Below are 21,064 nucleotides of genomic sequence, written 5' to 3'. Positions count from 1 at the left end.
AATCATTACAAACATGCACTTTTTAAATAACGTGTTAAACTCGTAAACTCATTTTTGATCACAGCGAGCTGAACAGATCTTTTAATCACAGTTGCTTGCCGCACATCCTGTACTGTGCATGTAATTATTTGCAATACTAGGGAGACATGATAATATGAGGTTGTCAATCAATTCGGTAGGCGGGGAAACCGCACTCCTACATCACGGTCAGCCTTAAAACGGGAGGGATTTGGATCCTATTTTAACATCAGGAAGTTCATAAAAAAAATAAAATAAAATAAAATAAATAAATAAGTAAATAGCCTTAGTCTTTTAATCACCCTAAGCGTCTGTGACTACACTGTACCTACACACAGTTATGTCTAGGTTATCATAGGTGCCCTTTAAAAAGGCAATTTTCTCAGTATTTTGATTTTATTTTTGAACCTTCAGATTGCAGATTTTCAAATAGTTGACCTAATATTGTCCTATCATAATATTAAAGTAAACAAGAATGAATATGCTTTCCATTAAACTTATCAAAAATGCCCACCAAAAATAAAAAAGGCACTTGTGACTGACGTTTTGGTCCAGGGTCACATCTAACAAAAATGTAAATTGATAAATTTGTTTATACAGCATTTTCAACATAAAATGCTGTGGCAAGAAAAAAAAAAACAGCCTCAATACTACTTTATGTATAGCTGCCATGATGTTTGTGTGCTCAGTATGAAAGTTGTAATGTCAACATGAGTCCTGCTTACGTGCACACTCTTGAACTATTCTTACTTTGAGTGGGTCTGCTTGGTGATGTTGCGGATGGTAGCACCTTCCTTGCCAATAATAGCTCCTACAAACTGGGTGGGTACCAGCAAGCGTAGAGGCACGTCTGACTGTAGTTTAGGTCTAGCGCCCAGACTGGGAGAGCCTTGGCGAGGTGGCCCACGTGGGTTAAAGCCTCTCCTGCCACCCACAGCAGGGGCATCAGCTGCAGCAGTCTCATCTGGGATATAGGAAACCTTTAGTGCGTAGTTCTCCATAAGGAAGCCATTTAATTTGTCCATTGCTCTGTAATTGATCAAAAAGAGAGGGACGAGACACATTAACTAGGACGTATAGCAGCATAAATTAAGATTAAAAAAAGTGATTTTTTTTTTTTAAGAGATGTACACTCAAAGCTACATTTAAAAAAATAAATAAATAAATTCATAGTTCAACTGAAAAAAAAAAAAAAATCCTGAATGTGATTCTAACATTTTTGCGGCATTACAGTTATGTTGTGAACAGCAATTTCAACTATTTTTTAAAGCTATACTATTATTACTACTATTACCATTAAGTGTAGAATATTAAGAATAAAAATTCTCAAAAATGTACTACTACTACTACTACTACTACTACTAAAGTACAATTTAAAAAATTATTCAGATTCTCATAATATTCTCCCTACAAAAATAGCAGCTGTAATATTAATATTAATAATAACAATAATCTTTTTTGTGAGGATATTTAAAAACAAAAAAAGTTTTCGAAAATTTACTAATTATTATTATTATTATTATTATTAATATTACCAATTTACAAATTAGGACACTTAGATTTTCTATATTCTCTTCACAAAAAATATTATTATAATCCTACCTATTTTTTGGTGAGAATATTGAGGATGTGTATAATTGTCAAGAATGTACTAAATATTAATATACCTATTTGTAAGCATATGAGAAGCTGAATCATTTTCAAAAATGTTCTAAATTATGATGATGATATTATTAATAAATTAAATTTTTTTATTATTCAGATTGTGTCATAGGTTAGTATTTTTATGTATTGTATTTTATATGTATAATTATTGTAGTGTACTACTATTGTAGGTTTCTTCTCTTTTGTATTTTGTTGTAGTTTTATAAAAAGCAAAAAGCACAAACATTTAATAAAATATTCAGATTCTCAATATTGTAACAAAATAGGTATATTAATAATAATAATAAATAATAATAATAATAATAATAATAATAATTATTATTATTATTATTATTATATTTTTGTGAGGATATGAAAAACTGATTAATTTTCAAAAATTTACTAATTATTATTATAAATATTTATAATTTACAGATTTTTGGTAGAAGGATATGAGAAACAGTCATTTAAAAAAGTACCACTGCTAAATATTATTATTATTATAAACATTATCTGAAACTGTTTACTATTATTACTACTACCACTAATTATTATTATTATTATTATTATTATTATCATCATCATCAAGTACGTTAAGTTTACAGATTTTCATAATATTATCATCACCAAATAGGTATAATAAATTTTAAAAATAATAATCATATTTAAGAATATTAAGAAAAACTAAACTAATTAGTTTTTTATAATATCATCCCAAGAATTGGTAGAATAAATCATAACAATAAGTGTACTACTCTTACTGCTAATTATTATTATTATTATTAATATCACTGTCATAATCATTATTATTAAATCACACTGAATTTTTGTAAGGAGAATATTATGAGAATCTGTATAAATATTCAAAAAAATGTGCTTATTATTCTACCTGTTCTCTGGAAAGATATTATGAAAAATACTACTACCAATAAATATTATTATTATTATATATAAATAAATTTAAAAAAATGCACCAAAACGACCCTGAAACTCAGTTCTATACTTTCACAAACAAGTCCAATAAGAGCAAATATAAAACTAAATGTTGGTTTATTATCTTTTTTTTTTTTTTATTTACTGCATTTTAATAAATACTAGTAATTGCATTCTTGCTTGTTTAAATTTAATGCAACAGTTTACACAAGAATTTATTCAGAAATTTTTTATAATGATTTAAATCATGGGGGCACTCACACACTTTTTTTTTTTTTACATAAACACACTCACACACTCTTAGTTTTAGCCCTTTTAGATCAATATAAGGTGATTGAGACCGCAAAATTATAAAAAAAAAAAATGTTAAAAAAATCATTCACTCCTTTTCTCCAAAACAAGACCAAACAAACCAAACTATAAATATTAAGTTTCAAAGCATGAGGCTGAGAGGAGGTTGAAAGCAAGTGCCCTTATACGCCACCAAATCTCTGGTTGACCTCCACTAGTGGATGCTAACAGGAACTCCCATTGTGAACAAACAATTGCCCGAAAATCCTTTTATCCAAGCGGCTCCATTCATTTACCGGAGGCTTCTTCAGCAACCCCCGAGACCGCTTTGCAGTTCTACTAATCAAACAGTAGGTGGCACTGAATGAGTTATTATAATTGTTGAATAAACCCAAATAGCAGTGTATGTGTGTGGATCTGACTCTCTCGCATTTCTCTGCAAGTTGCTGGAAGAGGGGGTGGTGGTGTGGTGACCGAATGAGAGGCAGATGATACTCACTCTCTGGCTTGGTCCTTGGCACCATATCGCACATTGACGACTGCTGTCTCGGTGTCAGTGTTGACTGACGATAAAAGAGAAGAAAAGACAGACAGAGGTCGAGATTTCAGCAATCTTTTAATAATTGAATTACCATACAAGTGATTGTTTGCTGAATAATGCATCTTACCTTGTTCACAGCTTTCCACTGTGCCATACTGTGCTAACAACCCGTCTAAAACCTGCGGGTGAAGAAAAAGCAACACACTTTAGATTGTTTTGGTGTAAGATTTTGGTGGAGGTCTAAAAACACATTTAAATGTAGTGTATTTTCTATTTAATGCCATGTCAGTAACCAAGGCTATTTTCATGGCAGGAACATTACAATAATAAATATACAATTAAAAACTGACAAATGAATACATAAATTAAATAAGATTTTTAGTGTTAATACTTGATAAAAATTCTAAAATCTTTTCTGGTGTCACTTTGCTTAAAAAAAAATTCTTAAGAATGAATTTTATAAAAAAGTCTTCTGGAATCATTAAAAGCAGGACAGTCCAGTAAAATGTGCTTTACAGTAAGGTGAATTGTTAAAAAGATTTAGAGCAAAAGATTTACTGAATCTAAATTGAATTATTGAACATGAAGGATTTCCATCCAACTGACCTAGCCGGGGCTCGAACCAGTGACCTTCTTGCTGTGAGGCAATTGTGCTACCCACTGCACCATCGTGCTGCCCTCATTTTCCATACGAGGCACAAAATTTTATAAAATAAGAGGCTTTCAAGTATTTAAAAAAGTTATTCTACTGTTATGTATACATTTAGTCTTGCAATTTTATTCATTGAGCAAAACAGGACTTTTACAAAAGCACCTTCTGTCATTTACTGCAATAGCACTACAGCATTTTATCATGAACATTTAGAACAAGAATTGTTCAAGAAAATGCTAAATAATTATTCATTTTAAATCATTACTCTTCCAAGAGTCATTTGAAACAAACACCTGCATTTAATATGCTTATAAAATAAAGTATTCATTTAATTTGATGTGGACTCCTAAATGGGACATATTAGGTCATTGACCTATATACAAAGTGCAACATTTGATCAAAAAGATATACGAGACTGTATGGTGTAGAATTTAATTTCAAGAACCTCACCAGTTTGACTGAATTGTTCACTTTTTAAGAACCATGCCCATCTCAAATAACCATGGTCCATGAATGAGATAATTTATAGAATTGGATAAAATGGTATAAACTGAATAAATGATTGAAATCTGGTATAAGTCACCAGAGAAACGTGTCATTACCAAAAAGGACCAGTTATAACATTAATCAATAATAAAATGAATAATAGTAAAACAAATAATAATAATAACAATAATAAAAAGTTTATTTGCATGGCATGTGAAAGTGGTTCATTTCTTGCTGATAATCCTTTTACATGGAGAACCTCAGAAGTGGAAGTCACCATAATTGGCTAACTCATATCGTGACTGGAAATTACAACATTTTTGCATTCCCTGTTGCTCCAACAGCAAAAAAACAAAAACAAAAAAAAAACACTACATCAGCACTTTAACCCTTTAACCACCTGCTCTGCCAAATGGTTGACCATGTTTTCATGGTTTTAAATAATGACTCAAACTCATTTAACGAATGACTGTTTTTAAATAATGATTTACACTTCACAGCATTGCTGGTTTACAAAATAATCAAACAATCATGTTGCACTACTACACTTGATTTTGGTATTACTGTTACAAAAGAGAAAAAAATAAACAAGGTAAATGAGAATCTGAAATATTTTATGACATCAAGAAATAAAGATTTAGAATTTTATTTTATCTATAATAAATTGGTCTTACACTTCATATTTTCAGATTTTCGCAATATACATGTATTAATTCCGGATCGTTTGCCATAAACCAACATAATCAATGATTTGGTGGGGGTTGAGATTTTAGAAATTACGGGATGTGTTGGGAAAAAAAAAATCATCGAGTTATCGACATAAGGGGTTAAGATTTTTCCTTGAATAAAGAGATTATAGAAGAGGAAAAAATGTATTGATACTGAATATGTTAGTTTAAAGACAGATGCCAAAGTTAGTCAGTTCCTTTATTTTAGTAAAATTCATTTTTAAAGCCTAGATAATATAACACAATGTATAGCATTATAAAAACATCACTAATATCTAGGGCAGGGCGATTTGGCCTAAAATTTAAATCTTAAGTAAACATTAATTACGATTAATGAACAATTATTTATTTGATTTTATTTTTACCCTCATAGTTCACTGACATGTTTTTTTTTTTTTACAGAAAATATGCTCGCATATTACTTGTCATTACTTCAGATTTTAAATAAAGGGTGCATTACTTGATTTTATAATTGAAGGAAACACACACAGACTATCAAATATTTATGGTTATTTATTAAACATCAACATTTGAACAACTAAAATTAACACACATTGCTGAAAACCAGCCAGCAGTCACTTTTTTCCTCATAAAAAGTAAAAATAACTTGCACTTTTAGAAGCAAATTAATTTTCTGTTTTTCATATTAAAAAGTTGAAATCAAGCAGTATCTCTTATAAATAAAGTAACTCCTGTATACCCTGTTAATAATATTTTAAACTGTGCATTTTTTTTGCATCAACTGTAAACAAATATTTTCATGTAAATAAAAATTAAGTAATGGGAATTATTCCATCTCAAGACATCTTTGGCGCAGTATACAATCAATCATAGTCAATGTAGTGCAAATGAAGGCTCAAAAATGGGTCCATCACACTATACTAGAGTGAGGTCACGTGACTCCACACACAGTAGGGAAATTAATAAGAAAAAAATTATTTCTGAAAAATTAGATCGATTATAGGTTCCGAACTAACATAACTGACTAAATTTTAAAATGCTGCTAGATTTACTGGAGCAATATCAATGTATATATCAAACTGACTAAACTTTAAAATGGCTCCATTTGGATCTCGAATCAGTTTTGACCCAAGATTTCACCACAAAAAGCGCCAACTTGGCTTTGGTGCATTTTCATACTTAATTGTATTAAATTATATCTTGCACAAATAAATAAATAAACAAATTCAAGAAAAAAAAAAAAAAAAAAAAAACATTTTACACTCAGCATTTTTTTTTCACTTCCACCACTCCTGCTCAGGAGGCGGCATGCAGGCGAACACTGAACATGGGTAAAAGGAAACCTACAGGCTTTCACACACACCAGCCCCCTATACGTCACACATACTAATGTCTATAACCTCCCCCCATTAAACCGCCACCACTTCCCCTCTCCTTTCCAAGCAGTTCTATTGGTTGGCGTGTACATTACTATGGAATTCCCAGCAGCCATTGGGCATCTCCAGCCATTGGCTAGACAACCAGTCAATCACGAATTCCAGGCCAATAAGATGAGGTTTCCTTGAATCGGGTGAAAGAGGAAGGGGGTGTGGTTGGCTTTTAGACACCATGCAGTGAAGGGAAGGGGGGGGTGAGTGGGGTTGATCTACACATTCTGGGCGTCCACACATGGAGCAGGCCTTCAGCCAGACGGGGCAGCAGGTTAAAACCCAGCCCAGGATAAGCTCGCCTGAGCCTGGTCACACAGCGAAACGCACGGCCATTACAGACAACACTAAAAGATCTCAAAATGTGCCCACACTTACAAGATGAAAACCCAAACACACCTTCTAACTGAACACAAATAAGCAAAAAAAAGAAAAAAAAAAAAAGAGAGAAAAGATTAAATGACTAAATCTCATTCAAGTAGGTACTTGATATTTTCACAGCCTGACATCATATGACTGGATTGATTTTAAGCTGAAATATGAGAAGGAAAATGGACTCGGAAATAAATTAAATGTTTGTTTGGATATATAAAATTTAATATGTTTTATTTTAACTTTTTGGCTATTGTTTAAATAATGTCAAGATGATGATATCCTTCCATAGAAATGCATACACCACATCCAACTCAACCATGAGTATAAATTCAAGTGATTTAACATATGAACAAATTTAATACAAAATTAATTTGGAATTTTTTGTTTAAATGGAGAGTAAGGTCACAAACAGCAAGCAAGTGAAGATGATGTTAAGAGGCTTTTAATAGTTCCTATTCTTCTAAAACTTTAAAATAAACTTAACTGTTCAAAAAATTTGTCTCACACACACAGGTTTTAAAATATTTGGGGAATAGGAATACTCACAACACAACTATTGTTTTTTTGTTCCACAATTAAAAATGTTAAAAAGCAACTAAACATTATCTACAAACATTTAAATAGTAGTGTAATATTAAAATAAAGCAAACTTATTCTCATTTAGGGTTCTATTTTCACCAGAATACGTGCTAAAATAAACTATAATAATAAAAAAGCTTTTTTTCATCTGCCAAACCCAGAAACTAATACTCCAGGGATGCCCTCATGCATTTCCAATGGCTTTTAAGCACAAACATTTCAGACATTTCTAATTTTAGCACAAATCAAGGTTTAAAAGTCTTAAGAATGTCTAGAAATTCAAGGAAAGCCATGGCTCATGTCATGTGATAATTCTCTTCCTGGTTTACAGACTACAAATGGCTTTATTCTGTTGCTGGATAATACTAGTCCGAGTACTAAACTACAACAGAGCTCAGCACCACAGGGCAAAACCAGAGTAGACATGATTCATCAGACGCATCATAAATACTTCAACAGAATTCTGCTGCGGATAACATGCACAGCCGGAATGATGCATAATGGTTTCAAAGTTTCATTTTTGTACTCATTTATAATCATTAAAAATAATACTGCGGTCTATTGATAGTCTTTTCCCCCCCACTCTTCACAAACTGTCTTTCAAATACAGTTCAAAATCCCATTAAATTGACTTGTTTAATGTTAAAGCATTCTACGAATTCAAATTTCACTAAAACATTAACATGGTTTTATAAATAAACATTAAAACAAATTCTTCATTTCATACGCTCATCAAATCTATGAACTCGCTAGTAGCCAACATCTTTAACATGATACTGAAGATGATGTGCAGATATTTAAATAGTCACTGATAAAGACAGCAGATGCAAAATCTTATTAATTAACAAGTTAAGATTTTCTCTTAAAACAGTGCTCAGCATAAAGGAGTACACTGCTTTTAAGATTTATATTTTTATCCATTTCTCAGTGAATATAGACATATAGATAGACGTATTTTGGTGCACTTAAAAATATTTATTAAACAGATTCATTGATTAAAATAACATTTTAGTTGCCAAACATATTTAGAAATTGAAAGATAATACAATTAAATTCTAAATATTGCAAATATAAATTGCAACCTACAAAATTAACTAAAATTCTCTTAATTTTTCCTTTATTAATTTTTTTTTTTAAATTTGAGGATATGGTCACATGTATAAATAAATTTTTTAAAATTCCAATGCGACTGCTGCTTTCTCTGTTCGCCATGCTGGAGAGGAACAGTCTGCGCAAAAGAAGCACAGAGTTGGTTTCATTGAATACAGCTCTCATATGATTGGCTGAAAGGTACGAGTTGCCCTGACTCTGAAAGGAAAGTCTCAAAAATACACACACACACGTATCCAGGGGGAGTCGTACGTGAAAGAGGATTTGCACATTCTCATACAGGATGAACTCGCAAGTTTTAAACATTTAAAACTTTTTGTACACTCTAATATATTTGCAAATGGTGTTTTGCATTTGTGAAACGTATTTTATTAAAATGTTTTTTTTTTTTTGAGCACGTGAAATTTTGTGAATATAAATAAATTTTACGTACGTGAATTTGGTTTTATGCACGTGAATTTGGCTACGCATGTGTACATCGCATCTTTTGTGTGAATTTCTTTTGAGACTTATCTGATTTCATATTTTATGGCCGTTTCCACTGTCAAAAGCGTACCGAACCAAACTGTACTGTACCACTTTTTTCGGAACCCTTTCGAAAGGGTCCTAGACGGGAGAAAGGAGTACCAAAAGGTGGAGCTACACGTGCAGCTGAACGCTGATTGGTTACAGAGATGCGTCACAAGCTCGTGGAGCTACACAGAACGTAAACAAAGGAACCACCATGTTTTTTTTTTAAATACAAAGCAGAGACATTACATGGAAATACTATATGCATAATAACCAGCCATGGATGACCCGAGCTCAAACAAAACTTGCTGTCGTCTTTGTGACAAGACACAAAGCCAAGAAGAAAAATCTGCCGTGTCCTGTTGTTGTTTTACGAGCCCGTCTAAAAGTGCAAGCGGTATTCACTTTCTTCCGGGAGCTCGCAATCGCTTCTATATTTGGTATAACAAACTTCTTGAGCTGTTGATAAAAACGGAGCGTGACTATTGAATTGTCTCTGTCATCTGATCCATTCAGGAAAAAAGGACAAGCGTGAAAGTAAAGCGAGAGTGAAACACAGAAGAAGAAAAAAAAAAAAAAAAAAGAGAAGCCTAATAATATATCGGAGACTGTAAGGGGCTGTATGTGTTCATATGTTGCATTTATGTATTTATTTTATTTAATTACAGACGATACAGTAGCCTATTTCGCACTGTCATTGATCTGCAGTTATAATCAACTCCTGTTCATAGAAAAGATAGTAATAAACATTTATACACAAGTATTTATGAGTGTAAAGCATCTGATTTGTGAGAAGTGCTGCTCATTATGATATGTGAACAACCCGTACAGCTTTACTGTAGACATTAATTCGAGCGAGCATGACGTCGACTTAAACTGTCATACACCACGCCCACCAAAAGGGTACCCTTTATGTTGGAAACGCAAGCCTGATAAAGGTGACCCGTACCGACCCGAACTGTACCAGTCAGTGGAAACGAGGCACTATTTACCACTAAGAAATGAGACACCATTACAACACTTGCACGCATCATTATATGTTATTACTCATTATTGCTCGTACTTCTTGACATCAGACAATCACAACTTTAGTTATTCCAGTTGTGTTATTTTTTGGTATTTATCTTCAGGGGAAAAAAAAAATAAAATATATAGGCAACGATATCATATTGTTGTAACTATACTGTGTATTTACACAGTGGTCATATTCATCTATACAAACGCACGAAAACAACATTATTGTTATGCCAGATACTGTAGAAAGCTCATTCCCAGCTACTAGACTTTCTCACAGGGTTTTCAAGTGTCAGATGTCAAAGTATGTTGTGGAACGACTACTTTACAGCAGTTGTTATTATCATGAATTACAGATAACAAAATTTAGCAATCTTTATTTTAATATTCAGGATCGTTTCGTTCTTCAAAACTGGTCTACCAGAACTTTTGCTATGACAACAAGTCCCGGATCAAACTTGGTCGGGAGCAGGCTCATTTCATGTAAACAGGATTAGAGTGGGTCAGTTCAAGCAAAGATAATACTGAATGTACAGAATATTTTCTTACAGTAGAGTTATATACACTTGGGAAAATAGTAAATATTTAACTAATATGCAGTTATAATGAATAAAAATACACAATTTATTTTTCAATAAAAAATTTGAAAATTTTCCTGAACTTGTGGTCTACCATCAATGGATCCTAAACTGAAGTATGCTAGTGGATATTTACTTTCACCCTATTATACATGTCATGTTGCAGACTAAACCCATGATGGAAAGCACAGCAAGTGGCCTTTGTTAATTGTAGTTATTGTCGACTAACATTTTTTTTTAAATCATTACTTTTAATCCAACATCAAGGAGGTAATGACCTACTACTGTAATAATACATTTCAAAGAAACTGGTAGTTGGGAAGCCCCCCACCACAGGTCTGATTTCGGAGGGTGGGGGTCTCTGCCTCGCATCCAGTAAATTAAATGCAAGAGAATTGGTCATGGACATAAAAGCTGAGGAAACACTGCCAGAACACAATGCAGTTTTGAATCTGAAGTGATTCCTATGATCAGAGCACTTTTGTGGACTTCTGTAAGGCTCTATTCATTCCCAGCGCAGCCATGCAAACGCACAGGAATGAAGCGAGGAAGAGGGATGAGCAAAGAGAGCTTGTCGTGCAAAGTTTTCAAAGGGTCAGTGAGATCTTGTCTTGAGCTCACATGAGAAGCGGCAGGGCAAAGAGCAGCATACTGAGCGGCACACAAAAACACTTTTACAGATACTTAGATCTGATATGTGAAGGACAGCAAAGATGGGTTAGAGGGATTTATTATTATTATTTTTTTTTAGCTGATCAACATCTCACGCTTTTATGCAATTTATGCTGCAATCTACACTTTACCAAACAAGAGAAGACAGATATTGACCATCCATCTTGCAGTGCACAAAATATTAAATGAAAACAATTGCAGTGTTTAGGATCAGTAGTGATTTTTGTAACTCTAGATCACATGATGAGGATTACGGGAGTTCAGACCACACCAAATACAAGCCACACACTCATAAAATGTACACACAAAACAAACTGCTACCCAAAAACTGCCTAGAGGAGTATCTGATGTAAAATACATGATAAAAAAAATCCTTAAAAACATAAAATTGCATTTAAATGTGGAGCGTTCAAGCTTGTTTGATGCAAGATGTCAAATTCTAGGACATTACTCTGGAGGTCTGGTGGTCAGCGCTGCCGAGGTGTGGTGGTGAGCCAACAAGTCTCAGCACTGCTTCAACATCACACCTCGTACAAGCCCCTTCACCTCAGAGAACTAGAGTGGAGATGAAAAAAGGGAACTTACTTCCCACTGCATGTGAGGTGGGATATTCCTGATCTGCAGCTTACAGCTCCTGCAAAAAACAGAGAGGTCATTATAAAACTACACAAGGTAGTAAAAAAAAAAATAATAATTCACAAGTCAGCTCTGTCTAGATTGAAAGAGATTCTAAACAGCAGTGATTGCTTTAAGAGAAAAGCATTGGAATAGAACTTTTTTTTTTTCTTAACATGACATTTAGCTTTCTAAAATGTTATTATAGGTTAAAAAAAAATTCTGACAACTGATCAGCAGAAAAAAAGCCTCATTTCATTTAATTTTTAAGATGATTAATAACAGAAGCTACTTTTGTTTTTGAAAGAATTACTGAAAATTGCAGCTACATAGGGAATAATCCTATAGCCAACTTAATACTAAAAATGGCTAAACAAAAATTATTTTTTTACGGAAACGTATCAAAGTTAAGGTTAAGTTACATCTAAGGCTGTGTGATTTGGAGAAAATATCTAATTGCAATTTTTTTTACAGATATTATGATTGTGATTTTATTTTGTAGTTCAGCTTCAGCTCAATAATCTGCCTGTTTATTTTTTCCCAATTTCTGTTTAACAGAGATTTTTTTCAACCCATTTCTAAACATAAATTGAAATAACTAATTTCTAATAACGGATTTATTTTATCTTCGTATGATGACAGTGAATAATATTTTACTATATATTTCTCAAAACATTTCTATACAGCTTAAAGTGACATCTACTAGGTAAATTAGGTTAACTAGGCATGATAGGGTAATTAGGCAAGTTATTGTTTAATGAAGGCTTGTGTAATGTAAAACTGCTTTTATTCTAGCGGAAATAAAACATAAAACTCTCCAGATGAAAAAAAAAATACAAACATACTGTAAAATTTCCTTGCTCTGTTAAACATCATTTGGGAAATATTTCCCCAAATATCCCATATCACAACCTCTTAAGATTAGCTAATCCCTACGTTTCAAATCACGATTGCATTTAGATTTTGATTAAATCACAGAGCCCTAGTTAATCCTCTCTGAAAGATGGTGGTATGGTCTAAGTGGAGACCTCAGACCTGATATCTAGACCCGCAAACAGAAAGTGTGTATTCTGAATGTACACTTAAAATGGTTCATTATTGACATCACCGGTTGTTTAAAACACATGCTTTTGATTTTTTTTCATCTTTCAAAATAATTATTGTTAGAACAGTTTATTTAAAGTTCTTTAAAAGTTCTTCTATCACTAGAAACGTAACGATTACAGATTTTGGTTGTACAATTATAGTCCGAGGAATGATCACGGTTTAAAAGTTATCACCATTATTATGCATTCATTAATTTCAAAACACTACTTTTTTAGAGGGGAAAAAAAAACACATGAAAACTTATTTTAAAGTTTTATTTATAGTTGATCAGTAACCAAATAATACAGCAAAAAGTTTCTCCTTGGACTTGAGTGAAATTTTTTTTTTTTTTTTTTTGGCATTTAAACAAGTAATAATTTTACAATGAAAATAAATGAATAAAATCTGGCTAATCTAAATCCAAGTATCATATTAGCCAAGTATTTCTCTTTTGAAAAAAACAAAACTGGGTCAAAAGCTACTTCACTTCTGTTTTTATTAAGAACTTGTTTGACATATTCATTTTGTATTTTTTTTTGTCTGGAGTAGAAATGTGTGGATTACATACAAAGTATGAAGCTGAATGGTCTAGTTCTTTCCATGTGACTCACAGTGAGCTTGAGTTCTTTCAACTAAGCGCACCTGGAAACTGTGAGCACATTGCATCGCTCCCTATATGCGCAAGAAACAAACTTGTGCATGCAAAAAATGAACATCCCTTAGGCCCCGTTTACACTAATGCGTTTTAGTTTGAAAAAGTTTTGCTATGGTTACGCCATCCGTCCACACTACGCCGGAGTTCTCGATCGCCGAAAACTGAGCGTTTCGAAAACGCTGGAGAGGCCGTTTTCATTCTGAAACGCTGCTGCTCCGTCTCAGTATGGATGGGGAAAGACGGAGACATCTGAAAACGGAGGCGGGGCTGCAAACGTTCGCCTATCTGATTGGGGCTTTTCCTCAATATTAAGTAGCCCACACACAGTTCAGTCTCGCATCCTCTTCTTGTAAGTTCAGACTTCGCAAGTTTGATCAAGGCTGCAGTCTCCCCCTTCTCAGTTTGATATGGAAAACATACCGAGGACACGGGTAAATCTTCAAAGGGAACAGTGTACTTTATAACTTCATTCACATTACCTTGGCTACGTTGTTTCACTTTCTCAACAATAAAATGTAAACATGATTTAAGGAACTGCCTATTTTCTTTTTAATATTAGAAAACTTAACAGACAGCAGAAATGTTGAGGCGCCGTGCTGCATTTATGAGCGTCATCTTCACTTTGTGGATATTTATAACAAAACGGAGCCTATAGCAACTGCCTCCTTTCAATTTCAGTGAAAATAGAAAACGCACCCTCTCTTTTGCTGAATATCAGTTTTAATAATCGACAATTATAAAAGTATAACATACAATAAGTTTATACATTGTAGGAAATAAAGGCAAGCGATCAGTCAATGTACCTGGATTAATCATTAACTTATCTTTGCACTTAACCAAAACATGTTACCCGTGAACAAGTAACTTAATAGATTCCAATGACCAAAGTCAGGGAATTGGCCTATGTCGTTAGATAAAGACAACAACATGAATGAAATATCACGTTTAGCAAATATAGTGAGATTAGATCCAGCGGGAGATGCGTGATGAGCAGTCCGACAAGCAGAGCTCTCATCTGGGTAGAAATGCTGGAGCGCTTGCCCGAGAGTGTGTGTGTGTGTGGTCACGTGATGTGCGTTTTCAGCGTTTTGGTGTGGACGGAGAGCAGTTCAGAAACGCTGGGTAAAACGCGAGTGTGGACGCGGATCGTTTTCATTCTACAACGCCGTTTTAGAACTAAAACGCACTAGCGTAAACGGGGCCTTAGTTATTAGCCTCAGCCATAGTTGATCTAATGGGTATTCACCTCAGTGTACAAGTTCGGAACTCTAGTTGCCATAACTTTTAGTTGCAACAATTTTGTTCTGTGCAGAAACGTGGTGTTGAGAAGCCTATAATAGTGAAATCGGTTAATCGTTGCATCCCCATCTTTAGGTAAATTCAATTTGCTCTACAATCAGTTAACCAGACAACAGGCAGTTTTGTGAGCCACTGATTGTAGGTTTGCCAAAAGAGGGACTGGAGTTGATCAACTGGAGCAAACAAAATCTGGGATTTGATGTTTTGAGAAACTAAAGGTACCTAACTAAAACCAGTCCACTAATACCACCCATGAATCTGAAGGAAATAGTTGTTGTTGTATTTGTTTAATCCAGGATAATTGACACAAAGGCTGCACATCATGTTTATGGAACTAGAAGCGAGGACGATAATCAGGTACAGTGCATTCAAGAGTGAAAGTCCAACAGTGTGTTAAGTGTACATTTCAATTAGTTTCTTAGCACACAAAGTCAGGGGGAAGTCAACTCATTCAAATAGGCTGAAGCTATTTCAAAAAGTGACAGAAGATTCCAACTGATAGTCCACTTTACCTCAGAATCTCTGATAACATTTACAGCTGCATCTACAAAATATACTTGACAATTCAATAAAACAAAAATAAAAACTGTTCCCAGCAGGTTTTGCTGCTCCATGGAACCTGACTAACACCCCGTAGACTCAGTTTAAACATCACTGGTATTGCTGCTCTAAACCAGGATTTAAAACATGTACATGACCAGCCCCGATGTACATTAATTAACTTTCAGTTGTAGATACAAGATTAATTTTGCATATCTTGCAGAGATATAAAATCTGACAATACAAGAGGTCATTATGTCAGATGTCTGGCATATTGCTATATGCCCACATGTAGATAATGTGATAAATGTTGGGGCAACTTAGAGGTTTAAGATACTTGCTTCACACATATACCATAGGTTATGTTGTTATAAAATCAATTCTACATCGTCTCTGAACTCAATAGTCAGGGATAACCAAATTGATTTAAGAATAAACTAATTAGTCAATTAATGCAATGACTTATTCTTCTTCAAACCGAACTTGAACAAAATTCATCACCTGCAGCTGTCAAGGACCCTGACATGGCATTTAATGTTTACTACGAGTACAAGAAGCAAATCAACTTGGATAAAATTCCAACAAACTGCAAAATGAATAATTCCAAGAAGAAAAAAAAACAATACTGAGAAAAATTCTGCACACTTGCTTCAGATTCAATAACACACAGCATTATTAACTTCATTCAGGTTCACACAGACCCAGTAAAATTTTATACTGCTCTGTAAGAATAACTAATTCAAGACCAATACTGTCATTAACATTGTGTATGTTTTGGTGCGGCGATTGCGAAAGATCTATAACTGCCCACAACTCCAAAGTTCAAACTCTGTATACTTGCATATTTACACACACTAACACTGAAAAGAACAGAATGTACAGAGGACATGGGAACAAACATGCCTCTACCTGAACAGGTAGACAGTCTCACACATACACACACGTGTGTGTATCACACATGCAACATAGTTCAGGGTCTAAGTAGTGAGCAATAATGGACAACTCATAGCATACTAGTGTTAAAGCAACTGATCCACCATAATGGAGTAAAGTGATGTTGAGGCCCATAGGTGCTTCAAGCAATCAGCGTGCATCAACAGGAGTGCTTCACACCATCAATGCGTGATGCAGATTATTTAGCGTATTGCTTTCTAGTTACAGGTCACCGAAATGTCAGCTTTTGCCTCCATAAAAAGACAGTAAACCACTGGGGGAAAAAAATCTGTTTTAATTACGACTATGAGACAATTTAGAATTGAGTATCTTTGCTGTAGACAGTTAAACGGAGATCAAGCATCAATCTTGCTTCAACAGTCCGCAGCAAGGGTACTCTAAACAACAATATTTATGCTGAATATAATTGTCACTTCTAAAGCATGGAAATTTCTGCTCAGGTAAAGAATACAAATAGAGCAACACTGTATAGGTATCCAAAATGACTTGTGCTTTAAATCAGTAACAGCTACTGTGTGTAGAAAACACCAGGTTCCACACAATCAATTTGTATTGGGATAAAACAAAAGTATTTAATTTAGTTTTAGTGAAATTAACAAGTTATCTCTTTCCAAAAAACTCAACTGCGTCGTTTCAGCTTAATTTAAATAAGCAGTGTGAACAAACAGCAAATGCAACTGTATATAATATTAGCTGATTATATATATATATATATATATATATATATAAAGAAAAAGTTGATTACATATAATCTTGCTAAAGCTTGCTTTAAAAAAAAAAGTAATAATAAAAAAAAGTTCACTCAAGCTTTGTAACGCTAAATAGGGTAAGGCCTGGAGAAGAATGCTGTAAGGGACATTTGCACTGATGAAGAGTGTGGATGTTAAAATGAGAACAATCACTTGTAGTCATCTTAAGAATTATAAAAATGCATCACAACTCGCATTCAACATCTCTGTGTGATTCCTGGACATGTTTTCCCCAACGTGCGCGCCTCCGGTCAAATCTAATGCAGCGCAATCCAAATTTCATTCTATATGCGATGACCAGCGAGGCAAAAATCCCACAGGTAGTTTAATGCTTACACTACATTTCTAACAAGTAACAGCTGCCATTGAGGAAAATCTAAGAAAACAGTTTCTTTAATAATGTACAAATAATTTAGAGCTTCAGAATATGGGTTGCACACCATACTACAGCGTACAAGCAGCTGTCCATGCTTCACTAAATACCCACTGTGGCAAAAAGCCCTGACAATTACATAACCTATACACTGCAATACATACAATGTTTAATTTTTTAATACACAAAAACATATCTAGGAAAAAAAATTTTTTTCCTAAAAAATAAAAATATACAGAAGCACTCTGCTGAATGAACCACTGAAAAAGACCATCAAATAGGGGGAAAAGCCCAGGTAAAACTTAAAGGTGTATGTGCAATCAAATATAATAATAATAATAATAATAATAAATCTTATATCTAAAAAATAGGTAAACCTTTTTATTTGTGTAAAGTGAACTGAAGCCCAGCGGTACAGCGTTCGTGGTTTGATGTACGAATTAAAAACTTCCACTGTCTTTTGAGGAATTTGGTGGGATTGGAGTGCTTTTCCAGTCCTGGGCTGCATTCCGATGGGAATGCAATATGGAATGTTCTCCTACAGCAGATTAAGCTATAGGAGCAAGAGGGGAGTGTGTGTGTGTGTGTGTGTGTGTGTGTGTGTGTGGGGTTAGGACGGGGGTGGGGTGTTAGTGCCCCATTTCAGGGTAACAGAAACTCTCTCTGCCCCCGGGGGGTGGGGTCTGGTAACCATGGATACAGTTTAGCCTACAGAGAAGAGGAATAAGGGGTGGGGGTTTTGCTGTGACATAACGGAAGTAGAGGCATCTTCATTTACTACAAAATCCAACCGACATGCATCATAACTGTCTGTGAGCGAGCATGTGTATGAACATACATAGAACAATGGGGGGCTGCAGTAGACTACCCAATGCAAACATTCCAGGAGGAACCAGGAAACATGGCTGCATATTATCTTCATATACAAGCAACAAAAACATTATTTAACACTTCATTATTTTCAATTTTCATGTTATAAAGACTAAAAGAACATAAAAGAAAAAACACTACAAAGCTGATAAAAAAATAAAAATCAGCTACACTTTTTGCATAAATGAAATATGCATAAAAAAATACAGCAGGACAGCAACTATACCAACACGGTTTATAGACTGAATGTGAGGCTTCACACTGAATTACTAACAATACTTTGATAAACTATCATTTTTACAGCTTATGATGTGATCAAATTTATCAAATTAATGTATTAAATATTTGGAGAAATTAACAGCAACAAAGTTTTTTATATAATTTTTTTTAACATTGATGGCAAACTTTTTTTTTTTTTTTTTTTTACACACACACAACAGAGTATCTTTTCAAGCTGAAGACCCTTTTTCCCACACCCATTGGGGCCCCCCTTCAAGTCATACGTGTGCAACACACACACACCTCTGAGTGAAAACAGCTATGCTAGTAATGAAGAGGAAGCTAGTTAAAAAGAAAAACGAAGTATGCAACCAAAAACCTTAAGGCCAATAGTGTAAACAAACCTGGTTTAAGAACTCAAATGTTTTTTTTTTTTTGCATAAATTATGCTATTATAGTTCTATTAAAAAAATGCAAGTTCAAATAGGTGAATATTCTATATTATAATTTATATACACACACTGCCGTCCTGACCACACAAAATCTCCCAGAAAATGGCTCCACAGTACGCACACCACACTTTTGTACACTTACACACACATAATGAGAGTTAAGGGGCCAACTTTACCTATGTTATGTGTGTTTGTGTACATAAAGGATAGGTCCTATACAAAGCTCAGATGATAGAATGCAAGATCACTCCCATCATGCATTTCACTATACTTAACTCTCATTGGCTCCTAGTTCAAACAAACTTAAATACACAACCTCTGACCTGTTTCCATCAACATGGATGGCACTGGTGCAGCACACACACACACCATTATAATACACTTAATTAAATTACCCTTAAACTCAATAGATTAAGCCATTTGTGTCGTGAATGAAATTAAAAGGCAAAAATGATGTTTATGAGTTAACGTAAATATAACATCTAATTGAACTATTAGAAATAAATTAAAAACGTGTTTAACTATTACGAATAATAGAAAGAGACCCAATGTGAAGAAAACAAACACTACTTAGCATATTAAAATTGAGGTCTAAACGTTTAAACCAATACGTACCGTACACAATCTGCGTGGAAATGTGTACACAAAAAAATAATTAATGAAATCACTCGCTTTTTTCTAAAAACCAACAGTCAGGAAATTATCAAACAGCCTTTATGTACGAAAGGTAGATGTAATTTGTAAATAAGGCAAATGTTCATTTTATATCATGTCGTTACGTCAATTTGATATCTGATAAAACATCAACCTTATCGTACCTGGCTAGTAAACAGTGCTTTGGGGGATTACATCAAGTTTGGTCGTTACAGTTCATGTGCACCCACAAACCAGTTTTCGTGACAAGACCTCGACCCTTGCAATCCACGCGCGCTGAGGAGTCCATCTCGTGCCTGAGCAGCGCGAGGAGGGGAAAGAGGGGGCGGAAGCACTGAACGGCATGACTGAATAGTAGTTTCTTCTTAAATGGACGCCACAGCAAGCATGGCTCCATAAATGCACATTCATGTGCAACGTGCGGTCCCATTTACAACGTTTGCGTTCTCACTTTGCACATCTCTGCTACGTTTCTTGGCTGCGTTTTGTCAGGGCCTAAATGTCCAGAAATATGGGAATTTAGTACATCAAGAGCCTCAGATGTATTACAAAAACCCACATTCCACACGCTGGCACTGAGGTTCAATCAGGAGCTCGCACACCTTTTTTTGTTACTAAAACAAGCCATCAGATCTGCATTTAATACTGATAGCCTACATAAAACAGACGCCACCATCATTTCGCTTGCACATACGATTTTAATGGACCATATGAAGGAAAATCAAATCAAAGGAGTCTTTGGGGATTTAAATACATGTCTATTGTGTGAAAAATATTTAGAAATAATAATTCCAAGCAAAAGTCTGGATCCAGCCATTTTTATTAAATTGCATAAATTACACATGAATCTTACCTTTGTCGCTTAGGGACAGAGTGCTCCACTTCTAAGACTTTTCCGTGGAGTTCTACTTTTCCTGAAAAAATATTAATTATAATTCAGTAAAATCACATTATAATTTAAATAAAAAATGTTTATTGTGTGATAGACTTTAAATATACGAAAGTAGCCTACACAAATATAAAACACATTTACGTAACGTGTATAAAACCACACTTCACGGTGTCAGAAAAATATTTAA

General features: G+C 34.1%; 2 protein-coding genes across 5 annotated transcripts in view; one reads left to right on the top strand and one right to left on the bottom strand.

The window, feature by feature from the left end:
- Positions 1-21,064, top strand: part of pals2b (protein associated with LIN7 2, MAGUK p55 family member b) — a 349,623-nt gene that overhangs the window by 185,772 nt on the left and 142,787 nt on the right. The gene's annotated exons all lie outside the window — the stretch shown is intronic.
- The window catches only part of igf2bp3 (insulin-like growth factor 2 mRNA binding protein 3), a 44,205-nt gene that overhangs the window by 21,898 nt on the left and 1,243 nt on the right, over positions 1-21,064 (bottom strand). For all 4 annotated transcript variants that reach the window (XR_012394466.1, XR_012394465.1, XM_009294198.4 and 1 more), the window contains 5 exon segments: positions 20,839-20,899; positions 12,105-12,153; positions 3,555-3,606; positions 3,386-3,449; positions 769-1,047 (listed from right to left, as the gene is read on the bottom strand). Coding sequence is in view for 2 of the 4 variants with exons in the window: in XM_009294198.4 (XP_009292473.1) it covers positions 769-1,047; positions 3,386-3,449; positions 3,555-3,606; positions 12,105-12,153; positions 20,839-20,899 (505 nt within the window). In the remaining 2 variants the exon portion in view is untranslated.

This window comes from Danio rerio, chromosome 19, assembly GCF_049306965.1.
Source record: "Danio rerio strain Tuebingen ecotype United States chromosome 19, GRCz12tu, whole genome shotgun sequence".
Taxonomy (NCBI): Eukaryota; Metazoa; Chordata; class Actinopteri; order Cypriniformes; family Danionidae; genus Danio; species Danio rerio.
This window is presented reverse-complemented; position numbering and strand designations above follow the sequence as displayed.